This window comes from Boleophthalmus pectinirostris, unplaced genomic scaffold, assembly GCF_026225935.1.
Source record: "Boleophthalmus pectinirostris isolate CB_2022bp ecotype Guang Dong unplaced genomic scaffold, ASM2622593v1 HiC_scaffold_5, whole genome shotgun sequence".
NCBI classification, from domain to species: Eukaryota; Metazoa; Chordata; class Actinopteri; order Gobiiformes; family Gobiidae; genus Boleophthalmus; species Boleophthalmus pectinirostris.
The window spans coordinates 20600244-20622528 of NW_026571404.1; the positions used below are offsets into that span (position 1 = coordinate 20600244).

Genomic DNA, 22285 nt, shown 5'->3' on the forward strand with positions numbered 1-22285 from the left:
GCATCTGCTTATCTTCATGGTGATGTTACTTCTTTGCCTTGCTCGAAACTACAGTAATTCCTTCTGAGAATAGGAGCGACTCTCCACAGATCTGAATTGTAATTGTAGTGCTGTAACTTGGTTTTTAAGACTTAATTTATACTGTGGAACATTACACTAGACAAAGCAATAACATTTCCATGGAGACATCAGGTGGTGGACCCTCCTCTAGAAATGTTATGTAATGCACCTTTAAGGCCACCTGATCATAAAAGTTTATTTGGAAAATTATAGTACACTTTGAAAAACTAATTGATTGATTGATTTGAGTGTATAGCTAATGCTAATTCTCAAGACCTGTCCCTGGTTTGGCTTTTTCCTACACAAAACATTTTAAAAACTAATTTTAAACACATATTTACAAAAGTGTAGTTTCACATTTCAGACCTTACAACTTTGGTTTGTTTTTACAATAGACTTGAGCCTTGTGGTGTCCTTTGCTTACATATCAATAAGTACATTTCTGCAAGGCCATACCCTATCATGTTTATGCTCATTTATTCACCACAGTATCAATAGGCGTCATATTAGAATGAATGCAGGGGCTGTACAGTGGGATTGTACTTGCGTGTTATCAGGTCAAACAAGGTCTGCTCTTCGCTGATAACGTATCTGCCTCTTCAGCAATCAGAACCCGTCGTGTGGATTATTAATTACACTGCATTCTTACTGGGCCTTTAAAGTATGGAATTTCAGATTATTGATGACTGTATAAATGTATAACTGTCAGACAAGTAGTTTAAACTAGTCAATATGCAGCTGAAGTTTTTTGCTGTGTAAGATATGCATTAGAGTAAAACAGTCAGTAATTTATCATTCATAAGGGCTAATTCTGACAGATAATATTTATGTTTGCGTTGAAGTTAAGACCTGTCATTTCTGCTGAGGTAAAGTTAAAGGACCCATATTACACTATTTTCTGATCTGTTATAATGTTGGTTCTTCATCACAAACATACCTGGATTTGTGTTTTGTTTCATTTACATGTTTTTAACACACAAATCCTGCATATTTAGGCTGAGTTCTGTGCTCAAACGGAAAACACTCAGTTCCACCTTGTGATGTCATATGGTAATACAGGACTTTAAACTCCATATACCATCACTAGAATCATTTGGATCATCTCAGCCTGGAATTGCCAATCTTTACTAAATAAAATGTTAGCTGTTAACTTGAAAACAACCACTACATGACATTACACGGTGGAACAGAGCATTTTGAGCTTTGGAGATATAAAAAGACTAGCAATAAAGGATTACAACATGTGCAAATAAAACAAAATACAACTCCAGGTACATTTTTGATGAAATAACAACATTATAATGTGGCTTAAAGCTCACAAGAGTCACTTCTGCATAGTATAGGACCTTTAAGGTAGATTTTATTGTCACTAAAGGGATGTGTTTTCTACATTTGAGAAATATGTATTTAGTTCTGGCATTGAAACAACACAAGGCAACCACAGTGCATTTCTTGGCAGGTCTCCTTTAAACTAAGGGCATATTAGAGGTAGAAGAAGTCAGCTGAGACTTTAGAACAAATGAAAGTGTCAACATTTTGTTTAGTAAAAGTACATTCTTCTTTACTACTTTTGTTTCTTATATCTCTTGCTGCTACTTGTCTCCACGGTGATTATATTGCTTTGCCTAGTGCATGGCATTAAACTTATCTGTCTGGCATTTATTCAGTTACAGTTGTTATTGCTCAAAAACAGCCTGGCTGCTTGTTTCCATGGAAAAAGACAGGTTTAATGCCATAACATGGAACATTCCAGGCAAAGTAGTATAACACCTCTATGAATAGAAGTAGATGTTGTATACCCTATACCAGAAAAGAAAAGTTACACAGTACACCTTTAATGAGTGAAACTCCAAAAGCTGACCCTGTATAAAATACAATGTTTCACTTATGCTCCGATGAGTTTTGAATAGCCTGTATGTAATTGTAAATGGATCAACTTAATGCTTTCACGCCTTCAGCCATATTATGATTCTGTACTGAAAATGACTTTCATAAATCCACTTCTGTTTTACATTGTTTTGCAGAAGACAGCGGTGATGGTTACAATAAATAATTACTACCATTTCTTGGGAAGGTTCAACTCAGGGACATCTGACAGCCATCAGTTTAAACTCTTGTGTGAAAAGTGCCAAGGGAACGCACAGCCCAGATTAAATAGTGATGGATGACAGCTTGTATGGACTGAGACTGCAGACTTAGACTAATGTTAAAGATCAAATCCCATCTGGATCAAGTCTTATCTTGTGCTGTCAGCATTCACGAGACAATGAGAGCCCTGCCTCACTGACAGTACAGCGCAAATTGTACAAATTACTGGTGAAATCCAAAATGCAAGGCTTGGTTTTCAACTTGAGGCTTGAGCCCTGCAACCATCCATCCCCTGACTGTGTGTGAAATGGTATAATGTGATTAAACACAGAGCTCAGAGCCGCTTTGAAGGAAAAAAAAACTTGCATCCATAGAGTGTGGCAAAAGCAGAGGACATCCTTTTGAAATGAGGACAAATTCTCCCCATATCATCCAGTTCAGTAACAGAAAAGATACGTGAGCTTTATCTTTTTGTATTCCATTTTTACGCAAAGAGACCACAAATAGACCTTGGTCCTTTTAAGTATTTGCTATATACATGTTTCTAACATGCGAGTACAGACTGATAAAGAACAGTGTGCACCTACCTATGTGGTGACAAATATTGCTTCATTGAACTGTGCCTTTTCAGTGAGGGAGCAGACTTAGGTCATAAATATAAAGCTGCCAGACTTGAAATCAATGAATTAACCTTCAAAACTCCTTTGAATCCAAAACATCAATGGTGTGCTTTTACTGCCACAGTAGCCAGTTGGGGAAAGGTTGCAGTAATCATTTCTTAAAGGGCCCATATTACACACAATTTTCTGATGTTATAATGTTGTTTACTCATCTAAAACTAAACCAGAGTTTGTTTTGTTTCCTTCACATGTTTAACACACTAATGCTGCATATTTAGGGATATAGAGTTCTTCTCTCTAACAGAAAACACTCTGTTCAACCTTGTGATGTCCTGTTGTAATACATGAAGTGCTCCACTGTGTTTTTAAACTCCATACACCTTCACTAGAATAATTTAGATGATTTCATTCCTGAAATTGCTTATCTTTGCTCAGCAAAAGGTCAAATGTAGCTGTTAACTTGACATCAGAAGGTGAAACACAGCATTTTTGGCTTTGGAGAGGTAGTCAAACTAATCATGCAGGATTACTCAAGCACATGTGAATGAAACAAAACACAACTCCAGGTATGTTTTTGAGGAGGTAACAACATTTTAACATGGTTTAAATCTAATATATAATATAATGCATAATATATGACCTTTAAGGTATTTTTCATACATTGTACCTATAATGGTGATAATATAAGTATACATATATTTGAACATTTAACTGTTTAATTTCTGTGTTTTCTATGTTTTTGCCCAAATTACAGTACAGTATATTTAATGTTAAGCTAGAGAAAATTGCTGTTTACGTTTGACTACAATGAAAATCCTTGAGTAAACATTTTGTACAGTCTATAAATACCTTATTCGCTAATACAATACAGGTGTCTATACAAAGGGTAGTTCATTGTCAGAGCCTGAAGCCATAGACATAACATAAACCCCATGGAAAGAGAATAATGAATGAGAACAATTACAATTACATCCCCCCTTTACAATGTACTCAACTATTGAAAACAGCATTGTCCCTGATGTCATTATAACTGAAACTAATCAACACTTCTCAAGTTAAGTGTAAATACAGTGCTCTCATTTCGACGTACAAAAGATCTGCCCAGGTGAGGAGAGAAACGCAGAAGCAGAAGTCATTGGGAGGAAACAATAGACTCTGAATCTCATTTGGTGTTGCAGTGTGGTCAGGCTTTCGGCATCGGTCACTGTCAGGAGGCCTACAGGTTTGTCAATTGATAATGAAGCACTGGGCTAAGGGCCTTTAGCTCCACGCTGTCCTAATTACTGCCAACTACAGCCCTCCAACCTTTGTGTTAGCATGTGATTTATTCTCTGTGTCTGCGTCAGAGAGGGAGCTGTTAATTGTTTTTACTTTTTGGGGGGATTGTCAAACTACTCCAAACTCATGTTAGTTTAATGAGCAGATGCAGGATTTGCAAGATTTATGATTAAATATATTTGAAAATAGATCAGCTCTTTGGGATCAGCTGTAGGGCGGATTTGCTTGTTTTTAAAGTGGAGATTTTTTTTGTAACAAGTTTTTGCTTTCAGGCCTTAAAAATGTTCAATGATTTAGTTTTTTGTTTTGTTTTTTGTGTCTAAGGAAAAGCAAAGCTGAGACAAATGAATCGTCATTTCTCAGATTGGTTTTTAATTCCCTGCAGGATATGAGCTTTTGGACAAAATGTGTGTAGCAAACTGATGGACTGTAGAGACCTACTGGGAAATAGAAACTATTTTCTTTGGGGATGAGAATTGGCCTCTTCCACCTATTCAGTGTAAAAGTCATATTGATAATTTACATATTAACTTTTCTAAGTGCCATTCTGTCATCTGAACTAGTGTTTGTACCATTCTGTTCTTTAATCTGTAACATTGCAACACTCAACCTGAGTTTTGTCAACCCATAAATCTTAAAGAGGGAGTATTGTGCAAAATTTCTAGATAGATCTCTAAATAGTCTAATATGTCATCTGTGCATGTTTGAATAATCTTGCAGTCTCTCCTAGGCAGTATTTGTACCTCCTTGTGGTTAGCTGTACAAAACCATGCCCATTGTACAATACTCAGCCCATAACCCTATGTAACATTTTTCATAGTACAAAAGCAAGAAACTAAAGAATACCCTACAACTTCACAAACCTGATGCAATGTGCAATAGTTTCATTAGCGGTATACACACTGATGTTGTTGCAATTGTGCTCTGAAGCAGGAGTGATTTAGCTCAGGGAGCAAGGGGAGTAGTGATTACACATTTTAATACATTGTTTCTTGACAAATATATCATATTCAAAAGGATAAAATGTAACAATGTGTCTCAACAGTTTGGGGGTGTACCTGCAGCTCCGCACAGACATTATTTAAATATTAATAATTTCATCCTCAGTCCTCAAGGCACTTATATATTAATATAAAAAGTTAAGGATTAATCTCTGGCTAATACACTTATCAGGTTGTAGAAAATTATTCACAAACCACCATTACACAGCTTGGTGACAGTGTCTCAATTCATAAAAAAAAGAATAGGCGATCCCCAGGACATCTTAATCCCTGCCAATAATCCTTAACTTTCATTCAGTCAAATCCGTGGATTAGAAAAGAGAAAAGTCTGAGACAGGAGCCTGTGTGAAAATGGCCTAAATGTAATTTCATGTGGTTTGCTGCACTCCATGTCCTCGTCACTGATGTGTCTGCTTTTGTGTCACATTGCATTAGGCAGTAGCAGTGGGGCCGGATGCACAGAGATATTCCTCTTTTGTTACAGGCAGCATCAGGCGAAACGTGCAATGGAGATGACGCCTTGAATAAATCGTCTTTAGTGAAGCTCTGATTTTGCATCTGTTGATTTAAAATGTATTTGAAGGCTACAACGAGCTGATTAACAGAATAATCGTAGAGAAACCAGACTTGTAATTGTAAAACAGGAAAGGATTAGATCAGATTAGATGCCATGCAAAAAACATCCTTCACTAAATCTTCAACAATTACAGCAGCGTTAAGTTGGTTCTTATGCTGATCAGGTTAAGCTTTTGGCATGAACTTTGGTCTACTGAGAACTATTAGCCCAAAAGCAGTGAGGTATTTAGCACAGAAATCAGACACTACACTCACTGTATCTGCCTTTGCAAAGGAGAGGCACAAGTACATTTCCGCATGCACCATCACTAATTAAAGAGTTCATGTATTTTTAACCTGAAGCTTATTAGCAAGAGTCTTGAGTCAGATTTCTCCTCTAACAAAGTTATTATATTTTTACAAATGTAGTTTAAATTGGGCCAGTTAAGTAACAGCTGAGTAGTTTCTAAGTTTCTGCATTTGTAAGCAAAACTTTGAGTTGAACATACACTCAGGAGGGCACAGTGGCTGACCCCACAGCAAGGAGAATGTGAGATCAAAAGTAGAAGATAAATTATTTATTTTTTTACATGTTGCAAGTAGGGGCTGACTAAAGAAATCTTGGTTTGACTTGATGCAAGCTTGTAAAAGTATTTAATATCTCTATGATCTGACTCATCCTCTGACCCAAACTACTCTTATAAGATCACTCCAAAAACTCCTCCTTTGTGCTGATGTCTGTTTAAATCCTTATAATCAATACAATAATAGTTAACTAATAAAAAAGTGGTTAACTATTGACCATTTAAAAACAGGAGATGAGGTGAGTGTTTCAATGGGTTTGTAGTGAGACAGAAAGAAAGATATAAGACACTGGTGATCTTCAAGGATGAGGTCACTTGCCCTGGAGGAACAGAGACACACCTTAATACTAACGTACAAATGTGAGTGGTAATGAAGCTGAAAAAATCCAAGTGTACAAAAATGGTTAAAAGTCCTTTACCAGAGTACACATTGTCTTTGTTAGGGCTTAGAGGTAAAATGGTATTGACCGCTTATTTGACTAAACAACTTAAGACTTTCGGCACTATAGTTGTAAGGAAGCTAGTGTTGAGATTTATAACTGCCCCACTCCTCAGTGCAGCAGCAGAAGGCAAGTTCTTCCCCTTTACTGGCTACAGAGGTGTTATATGTTCATCAAAACTGAATTTGGTTTAGTTAGTTAGAAGAAGAGACGTCAGGTTTGAGTTGCCAGGCACCAGTGATGGAAGGTAACAAGTATTATTATTATTATTAGAGTTTGAGACCTGATGAAAAGGCTAAGAGGGTAACAAAAATATACAAATGATAAAAACAGTTAGAAAAAAATCTTGATAAAAATAATTTGAAGCTTTATTAGATCTGAAAATCTGTGTGAAATACTCTTAAATTCATTTTTAAACAGGTACTTTTACTTAAGTAGATTTTGTCATGTGATACTTTTACTTTTGCTTCAGTATTTTCTTGCTCTGGTATCTGTACTTTTACATAAGGAACACAATTGAGTACTTCTTCCACCACTGCCAGGCACTACGCATACATAAAGCTCAAAGACGCAGCGAAGCATGTCATGAGGTCAGCTAGTGTAGGAGAAGAGGATGCTGAGAATACAGTTAGACAAATGTATGGAAAATAAGTGGGCGTTTGGTCTGTAGTGTTGTGACAAACAGAAATAATACAAATGCTACCCATCCAGTCAATTCTCAACATAGCCCTGATTTTGCGCACTTTCTTATGGATGTGTGTGCGCGGCAGTCATCAGTCATCGAGCTCCATTATGCAGCTGCTGGCTCAGTAGGTGTCCATTAGGCTGTTATGAAACACCTTCCCTCTGCAAACCCCAATCAATATGGTGTGTTGGACAAAGTTGTTGGTCTCATTACGATCTCAGCGTGATTGACTCCAGCCCGTGCATCTCGATATTGACTCGTGTAATATTCCTGTTTAATGTTTATGGGAAAAGTCTGAGTGTCTCATCTGTTCTCCCAGGGCTTTGATGACGGATATGGAGGAGAGTATGATGAAGACAGTTATGAAGGCTATGAGGACAACTACAGCAATCAGTCCAAGAGGTGAGCATAATCAAACTAAAGGTGATTGTACGGTTAGGCCATACATGGGTTTATAATTTCAATTTCTTTTTCATATTCGTATTGTTAGCGCTTAACTAAAATGTTTATTTGTTTGAGAGTATCCATTAGTCAGAAGAAAGAACAAAAATATGAAACTCGAAACTACTCTATTAAAGGGCCCGTATTACGATATTTTCTGGCCTATGCTGTTGTTTCCTCATCACAAACATACCTGGAGTTGTATTTAGTTTCATTATATAAATGGGTGATTTCTTTTTCACATTATTTTTTTCATATTTGTATTGTTAACACTTACCTAACCATAAAAAGCATCAACAAACACTTCATAATGAACAAATAGTTTATAAATAATGATTCAAGCTTCATAACTGCTTACCATAATTAAGGTATAGTTATTACAAAATGGTACCATACATTTAAATACACATATTTTAAATCTACAGAGCAAAAAATGTTGATTTGTTTGAGAGTATCCATTAGTCAGAACCAAAAAATATGAAACTTGAAACTACACTAGGGTCCATATTATGATACTTTCTGGGCTATGTTATAATGTTGTTCTTTTTTTTTAACTTGTTGTTTTTTGTTTCATTATATATATGGGTTTATCACAAAGACGATTTCTTCTTCAAATATTTTTTTTTCATATTCGTATTGTTAATACTTACAAAGCATGCGCAAACACTTAATTCATAAATCATAATTAACAAATAGTTTATTAATAATGATTCAAGCTTAGCAACTACTTCATTAATACCATAATTAAGGTATAGTTATGACAAAATGGTACACATATATTAATACAAGGGAGCAAAAAATGTTGATTTGTTTGAGAGTATCCATGAGCCAGAACCAAAAAATATTAAAGTTGAAACTACACTAGGGTCCATATTATGATACTTTCTGGTCTGTGCTATAATGGTGTTTTCTCATCTCACCCAGAGTTGTATTTTCTTTCACTCACACATAATACACAAATCCTGCTATTTAGGTTAGAAAACACTCAGCCCTGGAATTGCCCATTTCTACTGAAGCAAAGGTAAAATGTAGCTGTTGATAACTTGAAAACTACCACTACATGAAATCACAAGGTGGTGCAGAGCATTTTGAGCTTTGCAGATGTAGACAGACTAATAATAAAGCATTACTCAAATTTGTGAATGTAACAAAACACACTTAAATGTATGTTTTTGGTGTGCTAACAACACTGTAACATAACTTAAAGTTCACAAATCAATTTAGTATAATATAGGAACTTTAATTCACTAACTTGATTCACTTTTATTATACAAAAGCCACTTCAACAAGTGAATATGTCTATATCAGCTTTGTCCTAATAATAATAATAATAATACACTAGTCTGAGTCCATACTTTTCTTTTTCTTACTTTATGCTTCTATTCTTTGTTTGTTTAGCATTTCAGATTATTACGAATATTCACACGCAAACAGTGAAGACGCCTACAACAACTATGGTATGTACTGCCTCTAATTTGCTTTCTTTGTGCCGGGGTTTGATGAAATATTCTGGAAAAAAACAAGAGGCTGGAGAACTAGCTCTGAACAGCATGCATAACATTTAATCAAACAACACTCAGAGCCATGTATTATTGAAGGTAATTAGCAGTATTCATGGACACACTTAAAGATTAATATGTGAACAATGGGCCTTGGATTGTTTTGAATGTTGTGCTTGACAAACAATGGCAGCTGATGTGCTTGCGATGTTTAAAAGAGTCATAGGGAGAGCCATGTGTGTGCACTTGGCTCGTGGTAGTGCTGGCCCAGGGAAGGAGGGGGGCACCACTCTGCTCTGTGCCTAATGCTCTGAAACTGTGCCAGAGGAGGAGCACAGGCAACCAGTGTCAGGGATGTGGGTTTAGCATACTGGCTTATGTACTGCAATCTTTCCATACACATTTTCCATGTTGTAGTAGTAGAAGACATGCTTTGCTTTTTCAGGGTTTTTACTGTTAAACAGTCCATATTATGTTATTTTCTAATGTTGTTTCCTCGTGATAAACATACCTGGAGTTTTGTTTTGTTTCATTAACAAATTTTTAACACATAAACCCTCTATATTTTGGTTGTGTTCTTTTCTCAAACAGAAAACACTCTGTTCCACCTTGTACAGAAAATGCTCCACTGTGTTTGTTTGTGTTTGTTCCATACACCTCCAATAATTTGAATAATTTCAGTCCTTCAATTGCAGATTTCTATTGAGGCAAATGGTAACTGTTAAACTACATCTTCATGACATCACAAAGTGGAACAGAGCATTTTGAGCTTTGGAGATGTAAACACACTAATGATGTATTCCTCAAACATGTGTGAATGTAACAAAACACAGCTCCAGGTATGTTTTTGATGAGGTAACTACATAACATTTTCATAAAAGTCCATTTTGTATAATATAGGACCTTTAAACTATAACATATGCACATCACAGTTTTACATTTTGTTCAGTGTAAATCACAATATTGATCTAAACCTGCTAAATAATAGAAACAGCTCTTGACTTCCTGTTCAGAACTGCGGAACTGCAGATGCCCCACATCTTCATAGTAGTATTTTAACTTAGCAAGCTGCAGATTTTCATCTACATGTTTTAAAGATGATTTTATGTCTCTTTTAAAAAGATATTATTATAATCAAATGTACATGATTTGAGCAAAAGAATCAGTAACCCCTTAATAAAATAAAAAGATGTTTGCAAGTCACTACATAAATATGGCATGTGTTATGGCAAATTTGGTACAAGAAATTTCAAACCTACTTTAAATTGTTCATTTGAAGTCATTACATCTAAACCTAGACTAGAGTTTAAAATTGAGGTAGAGGATAGTTAGGAATTATATGGTTAATATCTTTGTAATTATTAGCCACATGAAACTAAAACTGCCCAAAGTTCAAGTTCTTCTCTATCAGAATAAAAGAACTAAGGTGAATAAATAAACACACGTAGAAAATATAGTCCACTACCGCTGCCACTGCCCAACACCTGAGATTTTGACATCTTGAAATCAGAACATGAACACAACCTATTGTTTTTCTTTGGGATAAAAATAATAAAATTTTATAGTGCCTAGTGTAATTTAAGGAACAACAGGGAACATTGTGTTGTCATGGAACCCAGTCATAAGCCAGTTACCGCAGCAGGTTTGAGGCTTCATTCACTTTAAGCTCCATAAAGTGTGCACTGGACTGGTGAGGTCAAACCAAAGCGAAACCACGGGCCAGCCATTAGATTTTCTGCTTTGTGAACACTTCTGATTCAAGAGAAGCAATGTGCCATGCAGCAGAGGTAGCTGTCTTCATGTAATTTGGATTTAAGAGAATGAAATGCTGACAGTCCGGACTCCGCTGCAAAGAAGACGAAAGTGCTTTTAAAGTTAATTTTGTGTGAAAAACGCCATTCCTTCTTGTGCTTTCCTGGGTTTTCTGTCAGTGGTTAAACGGATTGTGAGAAAAATTTGCACATCAGCCCTTTATGACCGCTTGACTTCATGACCTGAGTGTTTTGTGTAAAGAAAAAGCATTTTAAAACTCGTCTTTTGCAGAGGAGGAGTGGCCGACCTCACGCCCTGTTCTCAAAGCTCCAGTTTTACGGCTCACACGAGGAGGCTTTAGAAAACATCCGTACGGTCGATACTGAAGGTGCTCCCCATCTGACCTCCATCTCAAATATGTTTTTTCCATGTCCTAAAATGTCTGAAAATACCCTTTTGCAGAAATGAAAGAAATACTGACTGAGAAATAATCGTGAAAGCACACAAACTTTTAAAAATAAACATTGCCACAATTATAATTCGCCCACTTATTTTCCATGGGTTTTTTACAATTGTAATATTTGGTAGCTAAAGAACATAAAGCACAATTTCTATAATTTAATGTTGCCTTTATTGTTGCCCATCAAAACAATTAGGATTGGACTGTACCATGTTTCCTTGTGTTGCCAGCAAAGACTCAATATAATGAAATCATCACCCACTTCACTGATTAAAGGTACACTATGTAACTTTTCAATTACACATGCTTTTATTGCTTGAAAAACATGCATTATTACTGTGAGCAGGTTTGCCTCTGCACAGATCTGACTTGTAACTTGGCCTGGTTGTGTCTACATGGAAATAGAAGTTTAATGCTTTATGGAATATACCAAGAAAAGAAATTACATATCCATTCAGGCGAGAAAAGTTACACAATGTAACTTTTCAGTTGGTTGTCCGTCACCTGCTTGTTTCTATGGATACAGTATGTCATTGCATTGCCTGGAATGTCCCACACTATGATATTAAACAGATCTACTTTACATTTACTCAATTACTGGTGGTTTCATTGCTCAAAAGTATCAAGAAAAAAGGCATTCTGACTCCACAGATCTGACTAGTAACTTGGCCTGGTTTGATGTTCATTAAGACAGAGAGGTTTAATGCCACACTGTGAAACATTTTAGAAAAAGCAAAAACATCTCCATGGAGAAAAGCAGGTGGCGGACCCTCCACCAGAAGTTACACAATGCACCTTTAACTAAAATTGTTATGTTTTTCTAAGTTTTTACTCAACAAAATGGGCATTGTTGAAGGCAACACATGGAAACTTTATCTAATGCTGGAACATTTGATCAGTTGAGACAAAACGATAGATTAGTGTTTGTGAATGATTAATCCTTAATTCTTAAAATGGCTAAATATTCTAATGCCACAGAGATGAATTAAAATAGTTTGCCCCCTAAAATTAAACCTGACTAAATAAAGGTAACTAAAGACAATTTTAAACCCAGTTGTATTTAAGGCCTGTCTATTAAAATGTGAAAATGCCATTGTGAAAAAGACTTTGTTTGTTGGGTTGAGCGCAGTTAGCCTTGTACAGTGTGTCATTTCTATTGCGTGCTTTGTTCTGTGTGTAAACTGTATTTGTACATAAAGCATTTAATAAAAATAACATAAACTACAATATTCTGTGTAAGACTCCTCAAATTAAAATTAGCAACTTTTAAACCAGTTACATAAAATTTATATCTAAAAGCAACGCATAACTGTTATTTAAAAAGTGTTTAAAATTTCTGTTTTCAATAATAAACCCTCCCTGGGAAGAGACACCATTAAACAGATGAAATGCAGTTAAAAGAGGTAAGAGGTCCTCATGTATCACACAGTATCATAATAATGCCTTAATATTGCTCTGTATATTGTAATGCACCCACTCAAAACAGCAGTCCATTTAGCAATCTCTCTTTTGTTAGTACTCGGATGTGTGGACTGAAGGGAAGACTAAACTCTAAACAGGTAACATAACATTAATGTAATAAACCAATGCTAACATCCACTTAAAAAAGTAAACCTGCCCCAGTTAAAACTGCCTAGAAACACATTTCATTAAAACTAAAAGTTTCATAACAATAAATTAAAATAGATGTTTTAAACTCTACTAAATCGATAAATAAACTTCACTAAATAACATTTTAAAATCTCAAAATGTTGGTTTACTTTTTTATACAGTGTTACACAGCATTTGTGATGATGATGATGGTGGTGATGAGTGTGGTGATGAGTGTGATGATGCTGGGGTTGTCTCATTTGTTCTTACATTACATTTTGTGTTTACAGCTAAAGAGAATCTGCTGTTCTCTGCTGTTTGGAGGAGCAGCTCTGAGCAGGTAGGTAATGACTTACACCACAATAGCAGTAAATTGGATTAACTAAGATAAGGCTGATTATTATTCATTAGTTAATAGTTAGGACTAATTGTGATTATGTGGTAATGGTGCTAGAGTGGAATTATGCAAATCATACTGCTGGAATATGAAGACTGATTCATACTAGCACTGAAGACGCTGTGTTTTCAGTAGCTATGAAAGTCAAATGGGATTGTATGCAATTTCATTTCATAAGGTACAATATTCAAGCCATAAAATGTTTGTGAAAACATTAGAGCTTAATGTACTTCTAAACTAAGATGAAAAAACGTGATGAAACTAAGACTTTTTTTGTACTTAAAGGTGCATTGTGTAACTTTTCTGGTGCTTGTTTCTATGGAGATGCCATTGCTCTGCCTGTAATGTTCCACAGTATGACATTAAACAGATTTACCTCATATGTATTCAATTACAGTGGTTTTATTGCACAAAATACTTAGAAAAACAGGAATTCTGACTGTGAGCGGGGTTACTTCTCGACAGATCTGACCTGTAACTTCTCTGGTTTGGTCTCCCTGATGATAGAAAGATTTTAATACAATACTGTGACACAACATTTCAGGAAAAGCAATAACATCTCCATGGAGAAAAGCATTTGATGGACCCTCCACCAGAAAAGTTACACAATGCATCTTTAAAGGTCTTTTTGAAATAGTGAGAATAGTATAGATGAGAGAAAACAGAGTATAGAATGTGGCACATATTTTTCTCTCAACATTTTGGTTGAATGGGTTCTTCCTATAGAATTTTCTTCAGCCTTCATAAAGAATTTAAAAGTAATTTCCATCTGGCTGCATTTTCCCTGAATAATGCTCATTTACATACATTCCAGCGTTACAGTAGACCGCTCCCTGACAGCTTATTAAAACACAATGAAACATGCACATGCAATTAACATAACCAAGACAAAAGAAGAAAAGCCCTCACTCAGACAACACTGCATTTTACACTTTTAACAGCCCACCACTCCAAAAGTCAATTCTACTCGTAATTATATATTTATATAGTCAAAGATTATTAATGTCGTTGCAGCTAAAATATTTTCAGACTCCTGCTAACAGTCAATGCCAGAGAGCACAGAGCAGTGGTGGAGGAATTACTTGATTTTGTTACGTACATAAAAGATACTGTAGCAACAAAATACTAAATAAATAATAAAAGGATCACATAAAAATATACAACAGTAAAAGTATTTAAATACACGTTTAAAAATGTACTTAAAGAGTAAAAAGTAAAAGTATTTCACACTGATTTTGAGGTCAAATAAAGCTTTAAATAAACTCAGACTATAATAAAAATGTTTTAACTTTTCAGTCCAGTTAAAAAAATGTAGTGGAGTAGAATGTGCAGATACATGCTTTCAAATGTAGTGAAATAAAAGTAAAAACTATCCACTTTAAAATCTACTTATGTAAAGAACAGATACCTATATATATTTTTTACTACTTTTACTTTATTACATTCTACCGCTATGCCAGAGTATCCATGTTTTCAGCCCAGTGCTCACATATATTTAACTACTCTATGGACAAAGATTGACTGACTTACGCAGAAACCAAAGTCTGCATTCTTAATTTTATAATTATAGGCTTGAATAATACATTAATTAGGAACAAATTAAGCAATAACAGTAGTGCACACCTGCCTTTTACTGCCTCTGCTGGTCACAGTGGCTGAGGTTTGATATTTCACTTCAAAATTACACAATCATTCATACCTCAAATACTGGATTTGGAGGACTAGAATAGCAGTTTTGATTGTGTTTGGCTTAAATTACAGACAGTAGATCTTAATGTGTTTCTTTTCCAGGGAAACAACTGATCATTTCAGAATGGCATGCTAGAAATGAGGCATCTGAAACACTTGAAGAAAACTGGCTGGTACGTTTTAATATATGGATTATTACTTATTAGAACACATTTCGCATTTATTAAGCAGTCAAATTAAAGGCCTAACTTTTTAGGTCGAGAGTCTGCTTGTCTCCATGGAGATGTTTTTGCTATGTCTTGAACATTCCACAGTAAAAGGATTTGAACAAATCTCCATGAAAATAAACAGGTGACACCATAAGGCGGAGGTGGTGACTCGCGATTCATGACTTGGACTCGAGTCAGACTTGAGTCACTATTTTTAGGACTTGAGACTTGACTTGATAAAATGGACTAAGAGTTGGGACTCGACTTGGACTTGAAGGTCAGTGACTTGGGACTTGACTTAGACTTGAGGCCTGTGAATTGAGGAGACTTGAGAAGCACTTTTAAATCTGATTTTTTTCTGTTCTGACCATAATGAATTACACTAAGATGTCAAGCCATTTAAAAAAGAAAAATTAACTAAATTAATTTCTACAACTCTTGTATACTCTTTTAATAGTCATATATAAATATACCATGACCATAAGTACAATTTTGTTTAAAATTCATATAAATTGCAAAAATCTAAGCTATATTTGATATTTTGGTTTAAAGACTTGAAAAGACTTGAAGCTCCAAGCAGACGACTTGGACTTGACTTGGACTTATGGGCTAGTGACTCGAGACTTGACTTGGACTTGAGTGTATTTGACTTGGGACTTGACTCGGACTTGAGGTCAAAGATCTGAGACTTACTTGAGACTTGCAAAACAACGACTTGGTCCCAACTCTGCCACAAGGTCAGATCTGTAGAGAGAAAAGCCTGCTCACAGAAAGAATGCTTGTTTTTCCTGTTATTTTTAGCAGTCCATGGGCATTAGCATAGTGATTAACAATTTAAAACCTAAAAGAAAATATTTTTTGACATAATAAATTGTTCACTTATTACTGGAAGCTGAAACCCACGAATAGAAACACCTGTAATATAATAAATGCAAGTTAGATTCATTTCAAATACTGCGGAACACTGCAAATTTCCATGGAGACAAGCAGGTGGCGTATCCTGCACCAGAAACATGCATCTTTAACACAGGACTGAATATGACTTTTATCACAGCCGATACAGTGTAGTGGTGCATAGTGAACAGATACACCCAGGTGAATACACTTGCCCTTTCATCTGTTATAAAGTGTTCCCCTCTTTCCTGTTTATTTGCGCCCTGGTTTGGAGTGATGACTGTTGTTGCAGACTGAGTGCCAGTGATGTTAGAGCAGTCCTTGCCAAAAGCTCTCTCAGATCCATTTTCATATCCAGCAAGCCACAACCTCGCCAACAGCTCAACCCCCCCAGCCTCTGCGGGAGTGGAGGCATTTCAGAGGAGGAATGCCAGTCCTAGCCATGCTCTACTAGCATTCAGATTACAAACAGGATTTCACAAATTAGGTAGATTTTTGCATCCTTACAAAGATATTTGATTTACTGGTGTGGCATATTCAAAGTCAGATATACAGTTGAACGTGATGTGAGCAATAAAAACGTGATTAAAATAGAACACAGTCTTCAGAGTAAATATTAAAAGAACCACATCAGGATATTTTCTGATCTATGTTATAATGTTCTTCATCAGAAACATACCTGCAGTTGTGTTTTGTTTCATTTACACATGTTTAACACACAACTCTGCTCTCACAAACTGAAAACGCTCTGTTCCACCTTGTGATGTCATGTGGTAATACAAGGAGTGCTGAACTATGTTTTTAAAGGGACAGTCTGAAATTTTGGACATAGGACCTCATTTCCAAGTTAGGTCTCTGGTGCTAGGCTAGCGCATGTCAACGTCCATAGTTAGCCTGCCCCTAAAAACAGTCTTACTCACTCCACAAAGCACCCGAAGCAAATCTATTATTACATTAGAGTGTCGATGTGAGTGTCTGGGTCAATAGAATAATTTTAGAAGTAAAACCAACCTTGCATTTGAAGGATTTATGTCTGAGCAGCAGCAGTGAGTTGCACTTCCTGATAGAAAGCTTGGTAGCGGCGGACTGATATCACCTAGCACCTATCTTACTGGCAAAGTAAAATTCCGCTGCTGCTGAGAAAATAGTCCCTCAACATGTGACGATTCACACGATGCAAGGTTGGTTTTATTTCAAACATTATTCTATCAACACAAACATTCACATCTGGTGTAATAATACATTCGGGTGTTTTGTGGAGTGGGTAAGACTGTTTTTAGGGGCAGGCTAACATGCACTAGCCTAGCACCAGCGACCTCTGCAAATACAAGGACTGGACAGAATATTTTTAAAAGTGTCTCCACACGTCTCCAACACTCTGGCTAACTAGGAAATGAGGTCCTATGTCCAAAATTCCAGACTGTCCCTTTAAGCTCCATACACATTCACTAGAACCATTTGGATGATTTCAGCCCTGGAATTGCCAGACTCAGCTGAACTAAAGGTAAAAGGTAGCTGTTAACTTGAAAACTACAGCTTCTTGCATTTGCATAATACAGCACCTTTAAAGAGCACATGTTCATTGTATTGTCATTGTATTGACCTTTTCCATTTGGTGTTGTGCATATGTTGGCATGGTAACATATCTGATTGTGACTGTGTATGTTTATATTTCATAGAGTTAATGGGGACATGAATAGAGGGACTGCAGCAAAAGGCATGTGGAGAAATTATAAGGTAATTCAAATCACTCACAGAAAAAAAAAATATGTGTACACTGACCTCGCTTAAACAGGAGTTTTTGACTTTAATGGGCCCACATGTGGTATTGTGTTTTGTTTCATTCACACGTTTAACACTCAAATCCGGTTTAGACTGTTTAGTTCTTCTCTCAAATTGAAAACACTCTATTACGCCTTGTGATGTCATGTGATAATACAGGAAGTGCTTCAATGTGTTCAGGATCATTTGGATAATTTCAGCTCTGGATTTGGAAATCTCTGTAAAACAAAAGGTAAAACTTGTAAACCACTGCTTCATGACATCACAAGGTTGAACTGAGCACATTGAGCTTTGGAGATGTAGACAAATAAGAATGCAGGATTACTCAAACATGAAAGAAAAACACAACTCTGGATGTGTTTTTGACGAGGTATCAACATTATAACATGCTAAAAGTTCACAAGAATGAGTTTTGTGTAATAGGCCCTTTACTATATCTAATAAGACCATTTATTACTAATTCATATGGATGTAACAATAACTGAAATATCGTGATATCATATCGTCAAAAGTCTCACGTCTCATGGGGTGTCACAATATATTGAATGACAAAATCCTTTGATTAAATGCATTGTTTTATAGTAACACTAACTAATAAACCTCAGGAACTCCATATCCCATAATTCATTTCAGCACAGACAACATGAAGTAATGTTTTTTAGTTGAATTCTTGGGAATATGACAGAAATAATTCACACCAAAATCTTGTCAGGGTATTTTAAAAGCAAAAAAGTGTCCTATCTCCAATTATAAATAATATAATAGCAATAAATATCATATCGTGAGATGCATATTGTGATAATATCGTACCGAGAGATTTGGATATCGTTACAACCCTACTAATTCACAATATTGTTTAATTGTTTTGTTAAAAATTAATTGAAAGTATCATGGGCCTATTTATTTTTAATATGCTTTGCCGCATTATGTAAAATGTCAGTTTTACACTTTTTCCTACATAAACTTTCACCCAGTGTTTTTGGTCCTAAATTACCATAATTCTTCCAGACTCAGCAAAAATCTATTCTCGAATGCTACAACATGCAGCAACACCGAGTAAAAAAAAAAGTCTAAAATCTGACTTTGCATAACATAGAGCTTGTTGTGAGCGATGAGCCTTCCATACTGTAAGCGTAGTGTATAAATATGTATGAGGAGAGATGGAGGTTTCACGGGGGCATGTGAGAAATAGATATACATTGTGGAGTTATTTTATGAGACCATCTGGACTGGACTGTTTAAAAGAGTCTACCTGAGTCATTAGATTCACATTCACACACCAGCTTTCGTGGTTAATTGTGTTTGATAATTTGTCCTTAACTACATAATAACAGCTTATTTCAAAAGATGGAGGTTGGACCACTTCTAGCACAAGGACGTCTGGCTCAAAACATTGGGGAAGGACATGACTGACTGACTGACTGACAGCCTGTAAATAGGTTTATTCAATTCAAGGAGGAAATGTGCTATACCTACATGCATATTTTGTAAATGCACTGAAATCAAATAACGTTTTTCTTATACTGACCTCTTGTGGCTTGAGCAGAAGCCACGTGTAATAACTGGGTACATTTGTTTGTGGTTAAAGCAAAAAAAAAAAAAAAAAAAGAGAGAACATTGAAGAATTGTCCTTATCTCTTACAAACAAAACCCCTATCTCGTCTCGTCTCTGCATTTCTACAGAAAACAAATATTGAAAATTTGATGGTTGCATAATCAACATGTACAAAGGAGTGGACTAAGGGAGTGTGACATCATCTATAGCATTCAACTCCACTCTAATGAAACTTACGATGCAAACAGTTTTAGCAGGGATCATCAAACTAAGGCCCATGGGCCAATTCCTGTCCTCCACGCCCCCAGCCCCTCTGCCCCCCACTACTTGAGCTGGCCCTATGAGACAATCCTCAAACGTTGTCATGGCCTATTTTTTTTATTACTTTTTGGCAAAATAACACATCTGCATCTTGATTTTTTTCAATTAAAAACAATATTTATATGAAGTATTTATATTTATATTTAAATAATTATATGACGTATTTACATTTTACAATTTTCATCATCTGACAAGCTCAAGATCAAACATTGGCAGTCAAAGCACGTGCAGAGTAGTAGTGCTGTTAAAGATAGCAAAATGACGAGTGTTAAAATAAGAAAAGTTGACAGAGAGTGCAGAGTTTTCAAAAAATAGTGGACGACCGATTCATTTTTTGTTAAATGTAAGGACTGTGCAGTATGTCTGATAAGTAAAGAAAGTATGGCGGTTTTCAAAGAATATAATCTGCGTCATAACAGGGTCATACGATCCTGTTATACCGCTGACCCAACCCTGGCCCCCATCAAAGTTAGGAGCAATAATGTGGCCCCCAGAGAAAAAAGTTTGGTGATCCCTGAGTTATAGGGACAAATTTGGAGCCAAGTCCATATTAAAAATAGGAATTTATTTACATGCAAAATAGTAACATAAAAACACCGGGATCATGCAGAGCGACTTTTAAGAGCAAGAGGACCAGGCTCACTGCAGCATAGAGAAGTGACAAATGTAAAGTTGTAAATTTTAAAGTCAATTGGAACCAGAGTTGATGGAGCCATAAGCATCCCTATGAACACTTCCTATTTGGTACGTGGCGGCTAGTGTTTTAGGTTTGTCCGTTTATGTATACAGTCTATGCTTATCACTGGGCTCATAAACACGAAGTTTAACAAATTCTCCCTTTGCTTACTACCCTGTTTACTCTATACTGAGTTCAGTCAATAAAGCTTTATATGGCCACTAAAAGGTGCTTTAGTTACTCTTCGTTCCACTGCATGCATGTTTGGCATTGAAGTGGAGAAGGGCACATCTGACTGCAGTTCGATCAGTGTGGACATGGGACTTATGTTGACAGGCTTTAACTGGAGGCTTCATAAACAGACAGTGAGTGGATGGAGGCGAATTACTGCAGTGCGTTTGATGTGGCCAAAATGTCATGCTTGAGGCTTGGACAGCTCGAAGACTTGCTGCTTAGAGACAAACCACTGTTGCCAAGGACATTAAGTGTCATTTGTTATACATCCACAGAGTCAATAGAACGTATATGAATGCTTGCAGATAGCATGTTGTCTTCTTGCCTTTTGACGTGTCATCTATAATGTCTGACTTTCTCTCTCTTTCTCTTTTTCTGTCTTTCAGGTTTAAAGATGACAGGCGAACCACTCAACCCAACAGAGCACAAGAAATGTCAAGATAAACTGCGCCATTTTTTTCTCTGTGACAATTTTCAACTAAAATCTGCTCCAGCGATTTACCCTTCAGCCATCAATGTCACGATTTAGACAGAAAAAAACCTTTGACTCACTTCAGTTATTGCGAATCTGCTTTTACCATAATGTCACTTCTTTCCGCCTTAGGATGATAATGTCTATTATTTTGGCCCTGAAGTAAAAGGCACTTAACATTTGAAAAAGCACTGAAGAATGTGAGAATGACGCTCTGTGTGTAGCACAGTTGTCTTCCCCAGCTCAAGTGCACCCTGGGAGATGTTCCCCGCTCACTAATAAATGATGCGCTTAATGCTGCCAACTTGAACACGTTAGTTCATTAGGCGAGCTGGGCCCACTGCTGGTGCTGTGGCCAAATGTCACAGCTATTTCATGAGCGCAGTCTGTCAGTGCGGCCGGCGCCAGTCCTCACTTGCGCTCGTGTCACATTGGAGGTGCTATGTTGGTAATGACTACTGCACCACATATGGTACATTATAAGACTGAGATTAGCAGACAGCTGAAGAAAACTTTTTCTATAAGTGGAAGATGTATTTGAAGTCTCTGCTAATAAAATAGATCAATTTGTGCAAGTTTGTACCTACAAGCCTATCTTATATAATTGCTATATGAATTGTCTTGGAGACAACGTGTGATCTGAGAATGAAGATTGAATAGATAACCTTCAGTGGGACTCCGTAGCTGATATCATTAAAGGTTCACAACGAACATTTTCTGATGGGGGGCCCACCAATTTGTCTTCATGAAGATGTTCTTGCTTTCCCTGTTATGTCGGAAAACATATTAAACTTCCAGGAAGATAATCAGATGATGCCTGCTCAAGTTCCAGGTGAGATCTGTGGAGCGGCAAGCCCTTACACAATAAGAATGTCTCTCTGCCAAGTAATAACATATCCAAGCAGGTTGCAAAACCACCACCAAGTGTACCTAAAAGTACTTTGTCTATAACTTCTACTACCATACATGTGTCATAAGCTGTGTCACAACAAATTGAAATACA

At 36.3% G+C, this 22285-nt stretch overlaps 2 protein-coding genes across 2 annotated transcripts in view; both read left to right on the plus strand.

Annotated features, from left to right (window-relative positions):
- The window catches only part of khdrbs2 (KH domain containing, RNA binding, signal transduction associated 2), an 88393-nt gene extending 77004 nt beyond the window's left edge, over nucleotides 1-11389 (plus strand). Inside the window, exons 7-9 of the mRNA XM_055163077.1 lie at nucleotides 7631-7713; nucleotides 9151-9209; nucleotides 11295-11389. Of these exons, the coding sequence (XP_055019052.1) occupies nucleotides 7631-7713; nucleotides 9151-9209; nucleotides 11295-11389 (237 nt within the window). The remainder of the gene's footprint in view (nucleotides 1-7630; nucleotides 7714-9150; nucleotides 9210-11294) is intronic.
- dst (dystonin) overlaps nucleotides 1-22285 on the plus strand; it is a 317525-nt gene that overhangs the window by 198130 nt on the left and 97110 nt on the right.